At 45.3% G+C, this 14,533-nt stretch overlaps 1 protein-coding gene across 1 annotated transcript in view; it reads right to left on the bottom strand.

The window, feature by feature from the left end:
• The window catches only part of LOC139563278 (solute carrier family 12 member 4-like), a 63,804-nt gene extending 56,780 nt beyond the window's left edge, over positions 1-7,024 (bottom strand). The window contains exon 1 of the mRNA XM_071381821.1: positions 6,660-7,024. Coding sequence (XP_071237922.1) covers positions 6,660-6,798 — 139 coding nt within the window. The 5' untranslated portion in view covers positions 6,799-7,024. The remainder of the gene's footprint in view (positions 1-6,659) is intronic.
• Positions 7,025-14,533: the final 7,509 nt, after the last annotated feature.

Below are 14,533 nucleotides of genomic sequence, written 5' to 3'. Positions count from 1 at the left end.
GAATAACAATAATGAGGTTATATACAGGGGGCACCAGTACCGAGTCAGTGTGCGGGGGTACAGGTTAGTTGAGGTAATTTGTACATGTACTGTAGGTGGGGGTGAAGTGACTATGCATAGATAATAAACAGTGAGTAGCAGCAAAACAGTGAGTAGCAGGGGGGGTCAATGTAAATTGTCCCGTGACGATTTTATTAATTGTTCAGCAGTCTTATGGCTTGGGGGTAGAAGCTGTTGAGGAGCCTTTTGGTCCTAGACTTGGCGCTCCGGTACCGCTTGCCGTGCGGTAGCAGAGAAAACAGTCTATAACTTGACTGGAGTCTCTGATAATTTTATGAGCTTTCCTCTGACACCGCCTGTTGTATAGGTCCTGGATGGCAGGAAGCTTGGCCCCAGTGATGTACTGGGTCGTTCACACTACTCTCTGTAGCGCCCTACGGTCAGATGCCGAGCAGTTGCCATACCAGGCGGTGACGCAAAGGGTCAGGATGCTCTCGATGGTGTAAGTGTAGAACCTTTTGAGGATCTGGGGACCCATGCCAAATCTTTTCAGTCTCCTGAGGGGGAAAATGTTTTGTCGTGCCCTCTTCACGACTGTCTTGGTATGTTTGGACCATGATAGTTTGTTGGTGATGTGGACACCAAGGAACTTGAAACTCTCGACCCGCTCCACTACAGCCCCGTTAATGGTTTCCTGTAGTCCACGATCAGCTCCTTTGGCTTGCTCACATTGAGGGAGCGGTTGTTGTCCTGGCACCACACTGCCAGTTCTCTGACCTCCTCCCTATAGGTCGTCTCATCGTTGTCGGTGATCAGGCCTACCACTGTTGTGTTGTCAGCAAACTTAATGATGGTGTTGGAGTCGTGTTTGGCCACGCAGTCGTGGGTGAACAGGGAATACACTGAGGGGCCCCAGTGTTAAGGATCAGCGTGGCAGACGTGTTGTTGCCTACTCTTACCACCTGGGTGCGGCCCGTCAGGAAGTCCAGGATCCAGTTGCAGAGGAAGGTGTTTGGTCCCTGAGTCCTTAGCTTAGTGATGAGCTTCGTGGGCACTATGGTGTTGAACGCTGAGCTGTAGTCAATGAACAGCATTCTCGCATAGGTGTTCCTTTTGTCCAGGTGAGAAAGGGCAGTGTGGAGTGTGATTGCGTCAACTGTGGATCTGTTGGGGCGGTATGCGAATTGGAGTGGGTCTAGGGTGTCCGGGAGGATGCTGTTGATGTGAACCATGACCAGCCTTTCAAAGCACTTCATGGCTACCGACGTGAGTGCCACGGGGCGGTAATCATTTAGACAGGTTATCTTCGCTTCCTTGGGCACAGGGACTATGGTGGTCTGCTTGAAACATGTAGGTATTACAGACTCGGTAAGAGAGAGGTTGAAAATGTCAGTGAAGACACTTGACAGTTGATCCTCGCATGCTTTGAGTACACGTCCTGGTAAACCGTCTGGCCCAGCGGCTTTGTGAATGTTGACCTGTTTAAAGGTTTTGTTCACATCAGCTACCGAGAGCGTTATCACACAGTCATCCAGAACAGCTGGTGCTCTCGTGCATGCTTCAGTGTTCCTTGCCTCGAAGCGAGTATAAAAGGCATTTAGCTTGTCTGGTACGCTCGTGTCACTGGGCAGCTCCTGTCTGAGTTTCCCTTTGTAATCTGCTATGGAGATGAAGATATACTGATTGAGAGGACTGAAGTGAGATTGTGGATATTTTTGATATATACATAAATTGTTCAATTACTGTCATCTAAAAAATAAAGACAACTATTTCCAAATTCACTAGTAATATTCTTCAGAATTCTGAATTACTGAAGTATTTTTCATCACAGTTTATTTTTCTTCAAGTTTTTCAGAACATCTTGAGCTACCTAGGAGAAAGTTATTATTTTGTTGTTATTATCTACCCTCATCCCTTTTTTTCTTATGGTTAGGGTTAGTAAAGGGTGATTACAGCACAACTGTAACGCTCGTCGTTAGGAGAAAGAGAGGAGGACCAAACTGCAGCGTGGTGAGTATTCATATTCCTTTTAATGAAAACCGAAATACTCGAACAAAACAACAAAATAACGATAAACGAGAATAAACCGAAACGAAACAGTCCTGTCTGGTGACATACACAAAGACACAGGAAACAAACACCCACAAACCAAAAGTGAAACTCAGGCTACCTAAGTATGATTCTCAATCAGGGACAACGATTGACAGCTGCCTCTGATTGAGAATCATACCAGGCCAAACACAAAACCCCAACATAGAAAAACACACATAGACTGCCCACCCCAACTCACGCCCTGACCATACTAAATAAAGACAAAACAAAGGAAATAAAGGTCAGAACGTGACAACAACAGTGAGGGGCAGAGGAGCACTGTACAGTACAGATGTAGGATCTTAATTTTCACCATCTACAGCAGAAAAAGAATCCTGCAGCAACAGGAAATGTGAATTATTACGTGGATTATAATTCATGAACATTCTTGTAGGGGTTGATAGCTTTTTCTTTAGGGCAAATTTCAAAGTGGAAATTACAAACTTTAGAAGCCTTTTTAAAACTCAAATACACTACAAGTTTGTATATCCTGCTGTGCAGGAAAATTCTCCGCAACAAAAGAGTGATCAAATTAAGATCCTACATCTGTACAGAGGAGGGGGGCCACCAATTGGAAAATCAAATTGACACAAAATTGGCACAAATGGCGGATTCAGAAACAGGGCAGACAGAAACAGCAACAGGTGAACATTCTTTGGATACAGGTATAACAAGGCAAAGTGACAAATAGATACAACATAATTGCACATCAGGTCATGACTTTCTTCAGAGAGTTGTGTTAGGTAGGTGTGTTGTTTTTGTGCATGCTGTTAATTCCTCAAGTCAAGCTATTATACAATACAGTGACACTCTCCTGAAGACTTAGGGTTAGTCCCAAATTGCATCCTATTCCCTGTATAGTGCGCTACTTTTGATCAGGGCCCAAAGGGGTCATTATATAGGGGATAAGGTGTCATTTGGGACACAGTCTTTGAGGACTGTTTGTCTTTCAACAGAAGCTAATACACTGTAGCAGCCCAAACAGGAGAGATGGGATTCATTGTTACCGGGCAAGCTAGAGGCTGTGGAAAACATAGTTATTCCCTACATAAAGGACTGCCAACTCCCACTTTAAAATAGCCCAGTTTGTTGTTACATGTCTCTTATAGCTCTAACCCCAGGGGCTCCAGTAGAATAATACAGCTAACCCTACCAGCAGTGCTATGCTATAGCCTCTCAGGGAGACAACTGTAGCTGTAGCTAGTGGGGTTGTGTCCTACAATGGTACCCTATCCCTATAATAGTACACTACTTTGACCAGAGCCCTATGGGGAACACAGGGTAATGTGTAAGCCACTTGGGACAGCAGAGCAGAGTACACCCATGAACACTCTATAGTGCATTATTTGTATGTCGTTTTCTCAGTCTAAAATCACATGTTTAACAGTTCTAAATATAGGAGCTTAGTCACCACTTCTATCAAAGGAAGCATTGATGTGATAGGAAGTAAAAAATTGCCTACAGATTTACAGAAAGAAACGGTTGTGAGAAAATATTGTCATGTAACATGAATGTATAGAAGAAATGTATAGTGGAAAGGCCCCCTCATCAACACAGCCAACTAGCTATCCTTATTCTACTACAAATCAGTAACTGACACCGGTCTGCAAGCCATCCTTTACACTTCAGCTTCCCTTCATGATAAATTCTTCTGACTGACTCTTTCTGTCACTGGTCTCAGGGTTCAAATTAGCAGTCCAGCTGTCCAGAGCCCATCGGTCATCCCTCAGTCCACACACACAGAATCAGCTGTCTGCAGAGTGGGTGTTTATCTCTATGAGGTTTTAAGCCTATCTATGAAGCATGTGGGACAGAATGACAGGAATGGACACTGTTCTCCTGAAGACAGGCTGGGAAGACCCAGGAAGGAAAACAATGATTCTCCCCTTACGTAATCTACTGTTCTGTTCTGTACTGTACAGTTCAGTATGAGGCCAACTGTTTTCTGTATAGAAGACAAAACTAAAGATTCCTTCAATAGTGGATTAGATTACAGCAAGGCAGCAATACTGTAGGACATGATGATAATGCTGATGCAGACATTCACTCAGACATACTCTCTCACACACATTCACTCAAACACACTATTTCACACACACAAATTCTCACAACTAATTCGGTCATGCGCAAATGCGGCCTAGCCAGATATTGCACAGTGAATAAACTGACTGGCTGACTGACTAGAACTGACTGACTCCTAGCTAGCTACCACTCTAGTGGATGGCTTCTCTGGTACAATGGCCACAGTGTGTAGTCCAGTCCAGACCAGCTCTGGAGAGAGCAGGGCGATTAGCCTGGAACAGAGTTAGCACTGTGACTGTGACTGTGGCTGTCTCCCTCCTCTCCTCCACCCTCTCTACCCAACCATACCAGACCCACACACCTCCTCCCTCCATCACACCATCTATTATAGCCTCCTTTACTTCAACAATCTCCTGCCTCACTTCACCTCACCTCCCACTCCTCCTTTTCCCACAAACACATATGCAACACTCCACCCAAGATAATAATATACATTTTACTCCTTCCTAGTCATCTGTTTCCATCTCACTTCCTAGATGTTATTCTTCCTGTCAGTAGGAAATGGTGACATAGATCTCTCTCTCTTTCTCTCTCTCTGGAAACCCCCACTGCCTGAGAGAGAAAGACAGAAAGAGAGATTAAGAGGAAGAAGAAGGTGAGAGTTCACAGTCATCTCAAAACAGGCGTGTGCAGAAAGAGAGAGCTCAACAGGCTTGGAGAACCATTCTGGGTCATTTCATGCCATCAGCCCCTCTTATGGACAAAACATGAACTGCCAGTGATAACACATAACAGCTGTGTTTTTGCAAACTGGGTTAAATTGAGGTTGCCTGTGAACACTAGATTGTGAACACTAGATTGTGAACACTAGATTTGTGTTGTTTCACTTTGTATTTCAGTTTGTTCCCAGGCCAAAATCCAATCCAACAAAACAAGCTGTGAATGAATTCCATACATTCCAGGAATATAGAGGAGACTTTAGGCAAAGATGTCCCGCATTCTCCCTGTCCACGCATTCTCCCTGCCCACGCATTCTCCCTGCCCACGCATTCTCCCTGTCCACGCATTCTCCCTGTCCACGCATTCTACCTGTCCACGCATTCTACCTGTCCACGCATTCTCCCTGCCCACGCATTCTCCCTGCCCACGCATTCTCCCTGCCCACGCATTCTCCCTGCCCACGCATTCTCCCTGCCCACGCATTCTCCCTGCCCACGCATTCTCCCTGCCCACGCATTCTCCCTGTCCACGCATTCTCCCTGTCCACGCATTCTCCCTGCCCACGCATTCACCCTGCCCACACATTCTCCCTGCCCACACATTCTCCCTGCCCACACATTCTCCCTGCCCACACATTCTCCCTACCCACGCATTTTCTGCGGGAGAGATAAAACTGCTCAACCAATAGTAACTATCTTGGAAACAATAGTAATTCATCCCAGGCCAGAACATTGAGCACCCACTTCCTCTATAACTCAGAACTGTGTACACGCCCTGTGATGGTGGTGTATTCATTACCCTGGCAGTAATGGATGGAAGGCCAGGCAGGGGTAGGTCTGTGTGTCCGGCCGGCCAGCCTGTGGTTGTGTGTGGGTGCTTCATTACGAGGCAGCTCCCTTTTATTAAAGCTCTCCTTTCTCTCCCTCATACAGCAGACTCACGCCTGGTCGGTTCCCATGTCAGCCTTGCATATCAGCAGTCTCATATAATCCTGCCCCCTGGCTACAAACTCCTCTCCTCTCCACCTAGGAGTGGTTTATCCACTTTCTCATACTTGATACAGAAGCAAATTGAGAAACTGAAAGAGGGACTAGAGCTAAATATACAGCCGAGATAGACTGAGAGAAAGAAAAAGCGGTTTCTCACTGGTTTAACAGCCTGCTCAACCCCTGTGTGTGAAAAGAAATAAACGCTTGCACAAAGAGTGCTCCATCTTTTGTCAGATGGAACACTTGAGGCCTAAGCAGGGCTGGTCCCCCTGCATCTCCGCCCCTCTACCCCCTCCGCCTCACCCCCCACCTTCGCCCCTCCAATTATTTTCCCTTTGTCACCACAGACATATTTGGCATGAGGGGGCTCATGATGGGGTAATCTTCCTGAGTCTGTCCTGAATCTCTGAAATCCCACAATAACACCCCCCAGAAAATTCCCTGAGCTGTCAAAAATAGGCTGGAGAACTGTCTGCCAGGAAAGTAAATCTGCCAGGTAGGTTGGAGGATTGCCATGGTAAACATACAACCAGCTGTTCTGTCCCAGCCAGCCCCCAGGACAATGTAAAGCATTCCCACAACTTCTCCTCAGGTCACACTCATAACAACACACTATAGAAAACATCTCATTAACTTCACACTTCTAGACAGTTCTCTCAGTAAATAGGACAACCTGCTTATAAAGAGTTGAGGAACAGTTGTCTGTCTGTTCTTCTAAGCAGTTCTTAGTTAACAAGACAACTATGTTGTTCTACTTTGTAAAGAGTTGAGAGGAACAGTTGTCTGTTGTCTGAGAAAGAGTGAAAGAGAGAGAGAGAGATAGAGAGAGAGACTCACCATCAGAGCTGACAGTGTCTAGATGTCCAGGGTGTCCCCCCTGTCCTGTGTCTCTGTAGTCCACCCAGTTAATTCCTTCCAGACTGTCATAGTTGGACGTAGCGCTGTCCTCCACCGGTACCACTGTGAAATTGGGCATGTTTTCATCCGCTGGTTAGGCCTGCCACTAATAATCCTCAGTATCTCCGGATAGGCTTTCAGCAGCTAGCGGTTAGCGCTGTCCTGCCAGCCTTGATCAGCCAGCTGAACTCCCAGGCAGTCAGTCCTACTAATCTCAGCAGCATTCCACTACCCTGCGCTCACTTCCTCTGAGCACATTACCATACCATGGCCCTGCCCCTCTACCAGCCCCGGCCCCAACCAGGCCGGCCTCCTGGGCTGCTTGTGTGAATAAAAGAGATGTAGCCTGGGATACTCAGTCTGGCAAGGGAGGAGAGGACTCTGAGACACAATCAGTGTCCCACTGTCGTCAGCACCACTGACTCATATCATATACTCAGTGGTCATATACTGAGAGAGAGGCAGAAAAGGGGGACAGCAGGGAGACCCATTCTATGGATATGTTGTTAATTGACTCTCTCCACACTGAACACTCTCTCTCTCTCTCACACACACACACACACACACACACACACACACACACACACACACACACACACACACACACACACACACACACACACACACACACACACACACACACACACACACACACACAGTTCTCTGTGTATGTGGGTCTTTACCAAAACACACAACTCTGAGACGTGGCAGTTTGGAAAATAATCAAATAAACCACGTGTTTGTTTGAGAGAGAGTGAGAAAGAGACGAAAGAGAGAGAGAGAGAGAGAGAGAGATAAAAGAGACGAGGGAGTGAGAGAGAGCGAGACGGAGAGAGACGAGAGAGAGAAATAAATAAAAAGAGAGATGAGAGAGGGTGTGCCAGAGAGAAAGTGTGTAACACAGCCCCTGCGTTTGGCATAAGCAGAGGAAAATTTGACACAGTGAACTACCCAACTCTCCACCTCCTATTCCTACAAACAACATAATGCTGATGTCATATCAGCCTTTGACCTGAGGAACAGACAGCAACATCCTCTGTATTCCTAAACTGTATAGGCCTACGATATAAATTATTCTGCTTTCCTTTTAGGCATTATAGCTGTAATACAATACAGTAAAATTATACAGTACAATTACTGTATACAGTAAAATAAACATGAACGGAATCTTTACAGCGTCTTTACCACAACGACCCAACCCAAAGCATCAGTAACAGACTGCAGCTGGAAGAAAAACCTCATGCGCTTTCATGTCTTTGGCACTCCTCGCTAAGGTCCTCTTTTACTTTCCAAATCTACCTTATTTAAAAAATTAAAATATATATATTTCACCTTTATTTAACCAGGTAGGCCAGTTGAGAACAAGTTCTCATTTACAACTGCGACCTGGCCAAGATAAAGCAAAGCAGTGCGACAGAAACAACAACACAGAGTTACACATGTGTTACGTTCCCCAGTTTCTGTGTTGTAGTTTGTATTTGAGTGTGTGTGTTTCAGGAGATGGCTTCCTGAAATTCTCCCCAAGCAGCTGATTGGTCGGCCCCAATTGATGATTGGAGAGCTGACCCCGCCCCCTCGTCAAGATACAGCTGTCTCTAATTACCATTGCCATCTGAAGCTAATAAAGCCAGTGTTCTGTTGTTCAGAAGAGAGAGATGATAGGCAGGCTGAGAGAGATGATAGGCAGGCTGAGAGAGATGATAGGCAGGCTGAGAGAGATGATAGGCAGGCTGAGAGATGATGGGCAGGCTGAGATCATTGCAGGCTGAGATCATTGCTGGAGAGATTGAATGTGATATAGATCATTGCTGAGAGAAGGTTGATGGCTGAGGGTTATAGCATGTTGGTCGTTGGTATGTACTGTGTTAGTTGTTGCTGGGAGCAGTTGGTATGTTCTGTGTGAGATTGTTACTCAGAGATTATTTGATGTCCTTTATTTCTTAGTTTGTTTGAGAGATTGTTTGATATTCTGTTTCATTTGTTCCCAGGGGGGAAGGGGAAGGCACCTAGGGAGTGCTTAGGCAAGAGGCCCGCGGGCATACATATACCCATAGTATATTGACTGTCTAGGCACACTAGGTAAGACCTGGGCGGACCACCCCACTGTATTTTGGTTAGTGCACCAGGTGGTGCTAAGATAGGTAGTGGGAGGCGTGCGTAACAACATGGGATAAACAAACGTACAGTTTATAACACAATAGAAAATCTGTATACAGTGTGTGCAAATTAAGGAGGTAAGGCAATAAATAGGCCATAATGGCGAAGTAATTACAATTTAGCAATTAACACTGGAGTGATAGATGTGCAGATGAGGATGTGCAAGTAGAAATACTGGTGTGCAAAAGAGCAGAAAAAACAAACAAATATCGGGATGAGGGAGGTAGTAGGTTGGATGGGCTATTTACAGATTGGCTGTGTACAGCTGCAGCGATCGGTAAGTTGCTCTGACAGCCGATGCTTGAAGTTAGTGAGGGAGATATAAGTCTCCAAAGTCAGTGATTTTTGCAATTCGTTCCATCCATTGGCAGCAGAGAACTGGAAGGAAAGGCGTCCAAAGCAGGTGTTGGCTTGGGGATGACCAGTGAAATATACCTGCTGGAGCATGTGCTACGGGGGGGTGTTGCTATGGTGACCAGTGAGCTATGATAAGGCGGCGCTCTACCTAGCAAAGACTTATAGATGACCTGGAGCCAGTGGGTTTGGCGGTGAATATGTAGCGAGGACCAGCCAACGAGAGCATACAGGTCGCAATGGTGGGTAGTATATGGGGCTTTGGTAACAAAACGGATGGCACTGTGATAGACTGCATCCAATTTGTTGAGTGGAGTGTTGGAGGCTATTTTGTAAATGACATCGCCGAAGTCAAGGATCGGCAGGATAGTCAGTTTTACGAGGGTATGTTTGGCAGCATGAGTGAAGGAGGCTTTGTTGCGAAATAGGAAGCCAATTCTAGATTCCAATTTTGGATTGGAGATGCTTAATATGAGTCTGGAAGGAGAGTTTACAGTCTAGCCAGACACCTAGGTATTTATAGTTGTCCACATATTCTAAGTCAGAACCGTCCAAAGTAGTGATGCTAGGCGGGTGCGGGCAGCGATCAGTTGAAGAGCATGCATTTAGTTTTACTAGTGTTTTAAGAGCAGTTGGAGGCCACGGAAGGAGTGTTGTATGAAATCAAAGCTCGTTTGGAGGTTTGTTAACACAGTGTCCAAAGAAAGGCCAGACGTATACAGTATGGTGTCATCTGCGTAGAGGTGGATCAAAGAATTACCAGCAGCAAGAGCAACATCATTGATATATACAGAGAAAAGAGTCGGCCTGAGAATTGAACCCTGTGGCACCCCCATAGTGACTACCAGAGGTCTAGACAACAGGCCCTCCGATTTGACTCACTGCACTCTATCTGAGAAGTAGTTAGTGAACCAGGCGAGGCAGTCATTAGAGAAACCAAAGCTGTTGAGTCTGCCGATAAGAATACGATGATTGACAGAGTCGAAAGCCTTGGCCAGGTCGATGAAGACGGCTGTACAGTACTGTTTTTTATCGATGGTGGTTATGATATCGTTTAGGACCTTGAGCGTGGCTGAGGTACACCCGTGACCAGCTCGGAAACCGGATTACATAGCGGAGAAGGTACGGTGGGATTCGAGATGGTCGGTGATCTGTTTGTTCACTTGGCCTTCGAAGACTTTAGAAAGGCAGGGCAGGATGGATATAGGTCTGTAACAGTTTGGGTCTAGAGTGTCTCCCACTTTGAAGAGGGGGATGACCGCAGCCGCTTTCCAATATTTAGGAATCTCGGACGATACGAGAGGTTGAACAGACTAGTAATAGGGGTTGCGACAATGGCGGCAGATAATTTTAAAGAGAGAGGGTCCAGATTATCAAGCCCAGCTGATTTGTAGGGATCCAGATTCTGCAGCTCTTTCAGGACATCAGCTGTCTGGATTTGGGTGAAGGAGAAGCAAGGGGGGCTTGGGCCAGTTGCTGCAGCAGGTGCAGAGCTGTTGGCTGGGCTAGCCAGGTAGAAAGCGTGGCCAATCGTAGAGAAATGGTTATTGAAATTATCGTGGATTAATTATTAGATTTTTTTTACCTTTATTTAACTAGGCAAGTCAGTTAAGAACAAATTCTTATTTCCAATGACGGCCTAGGAACAGTGGGTTAACTTCCTTGTTCAGGGGCAGAACGACATATTTTTTTACCTTTATTTAACTAGGCAAGTCAGTTAAGAACAAATTCTCATTTCCAATGACAGCCTAGGAACAGTGGGTTAACTTCCTTGTTCAGGGGCAGAACGACATATTTTTACCATGTCAGCTCGGGGATTCGATGTTGCAACCTTCCGGTTACTAATCAACACTCTAACCACTAGGCTACCTGCCGCCCCAAACACTGTCGGTGGTGACAGTGTTTCTTAGCCTCAGTGCAGTGGGCAGCTGAGAGGAGGTGCTCTTATTCTCCATGGACTTTACAGTGTCCCAAAAGTTATTGGAATTAGCCTTCGCTTTCCTAACTGACTGTGTATATTGGTTCCTGACTTCCCTGAAAAGTCGTGGGGACTATTTGAAGCTAGTGCAGTGTGCCACAGGATGTTTTTGTGCTGGTCAAGGGCAGTCAAGTCTGGAGTGAACCAAGGGCGATATCTGTTCTTAGTTCAGAATTTTTTGAAAGGGGCGTGCTTATTTTAGATGGCGAGGAAGGCACATTTGAAGAACAAACAGGCATCCTCTACTGACGGGATGAGGTCAATATCCTTCCAGGATATCCGGGCCAGGTTGATTAGAAAGGCCTGCTCGCAGAAGTGTTTTATGGAGCGTTTGACAGTGATGAGTGGTGGTCGTTTGACCGCGGACCCATAACGAACGCAGGCAATGAGGCAGTGATCGCTGAGATCCCGGTTGAAAACAGCAGAGGTGTATTTAGAGGGCAAGTTGGTCAGGATGAAAACTATGAGGGTACCCATGTTTACGGATTTGGGGTTGTACTTGGTAGGTTCCTTGATAATTTGTCAGAGATTAAGGGCATCTAGTTTAGATTGTAGGACGGCCAGGGTGTTAAGCATATATCAGTTTAGGTCACCTAACAGTACGAGCTCTGACGATAGATGGGGGCAATCAATTCACATATGGTTTCCAGGGCACAGCTGGGAACTGAGGGGGGGTCTATAACAAGCGGAAACAGTGAGATTTATTTCTGGAGAGATGGATTTTTAAAAGTAGTAGCTCGAATTGTTTGGGCACAGACCTGGATAGTAGGACAGAACTCTGCAGGCTATCTCTACAGTAGATTGCAACTCCGCCCCCTTTAGCAGTTCAAACTTGACGGAAAATGTTGTAATTGGGGATGGAAATTTCAGAGTTTTTGGTGGCCTTCCTAAACCAGGATTCAGACATGGGTCGGACATCAGGGTTGGCGGAATGTGCTAAACCAGTGAATAAAGCAAACTTAGGGAGGAGGCTTCTGACGTTAACATGCATGAACGCAAGGCTTTTCCGGTTACAGAAGTCAACAAATGAGAGCGCCTGGGGACACACAGGGCCTGGGTTAACCTCTACATCACAAGAGGAACAGAGGAGTAGGATAAGGGTACGGCTAAAGGCTATCATGTAGTAAGCTTAACCCTACAGGTAATTCCACAGTAATGATGCTGAGAATCCAATATTTCACTTTAAAATGTATGTCAAACAAAAAACAATGATGATTACCAAACTTTGCATCTGCACTGTTCTTCAAATACATGTGTTTTTGTAAAATTTTCTTTGGAAATTGTTAAAAGTAGTCATTGTGCCTAGAGTTGCATGGTTTGTTTAACTTTGTAATCATAGTTTTTTGTTTGACATAAATTTAAAGTGAAATGTAGGGTACTGTGACATTAAAGTAACATTGTAAATTAAAGGTGAGAATATGAAGGCCTACTGTACATATAAATGGCCTACTAATACATTTTTACTCATAATCCAGAACAGGCCATTTTAGTTGTGCGTTTCATGGCATCTATTTAAGATATCAGGGGAACTAACCTTAAATAACATCATCTCTTTCCTTCCCTCTTTCACTGAAAACCAGAAGTCCCCAGGAAGACAGATCACAGGGCCTACAGCAGCCTGTAGGCCCATTAAACGTCCTATTTTAAGTCATTTGAGCTCTACTCTTCTTCTCTCTTTGGACTTCTGGGGCCTTTGTAGAAAACGGTGTCACAGTTGGTAGAGCATGGCACTTACAAGTTGCAATACCAGGGTTATGGGTTCAATTCTCGTTGGGGTCACTCAAGACTCACCCGTACGGAAATGTTTGTGCTCACTCAATACTGTAAGTTACTTTGGATAAAAACATCTTCTAAATGGCACATACTATTATTATTATATTATGTAGTGGGTGTCATGGGTTTACATATTTACCCCCTTCTATCTGACAGTTTTCAGTTTATGGTTCACAGTTCAATGACTGTGTTTGGAAATGAAACGGAGTCTGACTTTCTTGCGTAATCCAGGCAATGCTGGCAATGTCACATATCGTACTTTGGCCTGCCTAGTAACAATTATAAGCAGAACATTGTGTCTTTAAGTTCAATTCAGTAATACAGAATCTGTTTCAATAGACCTTTTTGGGTCAAAATATCAGACCTGAGTCCAAATACTAATTCAAATATCTCAATTACTTTCACATACAGTGGGGAGAACAAGTATTTGATACACTGCCGATTTTGCCGATTTTCCTACTTACAAAGCATGTAGAGGTCTGTAATTTTTATCATAGGTACACTTCAACTGTGAGAGACAGAATCTAAAACAAAAATCCAGAAAATCACATTGTATGATTTTTAAGTAATTAATTTGCATATTATTGCATGACATAAGTATTTGATACATCAGAAAAGCAGAGCTTAATATTTGGTACAGAAACCTTTGTTTGCAATTACAGAGATCTTACGTTTCCTGTAGTTCTTGACCAGGTTTGCACACACTGCAGCAGGGATTTTGGCCCACTCCTCCATACAGACCTTCTCCAGATCCTTCAGGTTTCGTGGCTGTCGCTGGGCAATACGGACTTTTAGCTCCCTCCAAAGATTTTCTATTGGGTTCAGGTCTGGAGACTGGCTAGGCCACTCCAGGACCTTGAGATGCTTCTTACGGAGCCACTCCTTAGTTGCCCTGGCTGTGTGTTTTGGGTCGTTGTCATGCTGGAAGACCCAGCCACAACCCATCTTCAATGCTCTTACTGAGGGAAGGAGGTTGTTGGCCAAGATCTCGCGATACATGGCCCCATCCATCCTCCCCTCAATACGGTGCAGTCGTCCTGTCCCCTTTGCAGAAAAGCATCCCCAAAGAATGATGTTTCCGCCTCCATGCTTCACGGTTGGGATGGTGTTCTTGGTGTTGTACTCATCCTTCTTCTTCCTCCAAACACTGCGAGTGGAGTTTTGACCAAAAAGCTCTATTTTTGTCTCATCAGACCACATGACCTTCTCCCATTCCTCCTCTGGATCATCCAGATGGTCATTGGCTAACTTCAGACGGGCCTGGACATGCGCTGGCTTGAGCAGGGGGACCTTGCGTGCGCTGCAGTATTTTAATCCATGACGGCGTAGTGTGTTACAAATGGTTTTCTTTGAGACTGTGGTCCCATCTCTCTTCAGGTTATTGACCAGGTCCTGCCGTGTAGTTCTGGGCTGATCCCTCACCTTCCTCATGATCATTGATGCCCCACGAGGTGAGATCTTGCATGGAGCCCCAGACCGAGGGTGATTGACCGTCATCTTGAACTTCTTCCATTTTCTAATAATTGCGCCAACAGTTGTTGCCTTCTCACCA

The sequence above is a fragment of the Salvelinus alpinus genome, chromosome 33 (genome assembly GCF_045679555.1).
Source record: "Salvelinus alpinus chromosome 33, SLU_Salpinus.1, whole genome shotgun sequence".
Taxonomy (NCBI): Eukaryota; Metazoa; Chordata; class Actinopteri; order Salmoniformes; family Salmonidae; genus Salvelinus; species Salvelinus alpinus.
Note: the sequence above shows the minus strand (reverse complement) of the source record. Positions and strands in the feature narration are given on the sequence as shown.